The 888-nt window shown below is 51.6% G+C and overlaps 1 protein-coding gene across 1 annotated transcript in view; it reads right to left on the bottom strand.

The window, feature by feature from the left end:
• Nucleotides 1–888, bottom strand: part of LOC107747483 (laminin subunit alpha-1-like) — a gene marked incomplete at its 5' end in the record, with an annotated part of 32,125 nt that overhangs the window by 25,598 nt on the left and 5,639 nt on the right. Inside the window, 4 exons of the mRNA XM_016562012.1 lie at nt 48–159; nt 260–358; nt 446–588; nt 710–865. Of these exons, the coding sequence (XP_016417498.1) occupies nt 48–159; nt 260–358; nt 446–588; nt 710–865 (510 nt within the window). The remainder of the gene's footprint in view (nt 1–47; nt 160–259; nt 359–445; nt 589–709; nt 866–888) is intronic.

The following is an 888-nucleotide window of genomic DNA, read 5'->3' as shown; positions in this document are numbered from 1 at the left end:
AAAAATAATAATAATAAAATAAAATAAAATAAAAAAGTGATGGTTACCGAGGATGGCAGAATGAATGTTGTGGATGAGGTCCAGCAGCTGTTTGCCCTGAGTGAATCTCTCCTCTGAGATCAGCAGCACATCTTCACTTCCATCAAACACACTCTGGACCTACAGATGAAGCAACACACACACACACACACACACACACTGAGTCCCAGCATCAGTCGCCGGTTGCCGTGGATACAGTGATGACGGACATGAGTCGTACCTGCTGCTGAAGGTCAGTGATGTGATTGGTCAGGTTGCTCACATGTTCCTCTCCTGCGGTCAGCCGATAATCTGAGCTCTGCTTCCACGACATCAAACTCTGCTAATCAAACAAGCAAATGTACACACACGGGGTTCTTTATACATGACCGATGCGTTCCACATGCAGAGGAGGCCCATGACTGACCTTGACCTCTCCGGTCTGGTTCTCGAGGGTCATCAGCTGGCTGTAGGGAGCGAGAACGACCCCCGACAGGTTCAGAGAGGCGATGGACCCGTCTAAAGCGTCCAGATCGTCCAGCAACGCTCCGGTGCAGTCGTCATCACACGCTGCAGGACATGAGATCGTTTCAGAATTGATGCATTTTGCAACATTATCACTGTTATGTCCCTGTTTTGAAACGGTCTGTATTGTATAAAGCGCTGCAGAAATAAATGTGCCGTTACTCACACACACACTGCTCGCTGACCAGCACGTGTCTCTCCTCGCACTGGTCACACAGATGACCTCTGACCCCGGGCTTACACTCGCAGCTCCCGGTGCGTCCGTCACAGACGCCGTGCACTGACCCCGCCCGGCTGCACTGACACACCTGGCACCGCCCACCTGCCTCAGACGGGTTACCATAG

The sequence above is a fragment of the Sinocyclocheilus rhinocerous genome, unplaced genomic scaffold (assembly GCF_001515625.1).
Source record: "Sinocyclocheilus rhinocerous isolate Xijiao unplaced genomic scaffold, SAMN03320098_v1.1 scaffold6552, whole genome shotgun sequence".
Lineage (NCBI taxonomy): Eukaryota > Metazoa > Chordata > Actinopteri > Cypriniformes > Cyprinidae > Sinocyclocheilus > Sinocyclocheilus rhinocerous.
Note: the sequence above shows the minus strand (reverse complement) of the source record. Positions and strands in the feature narration are given on the sequence as shown.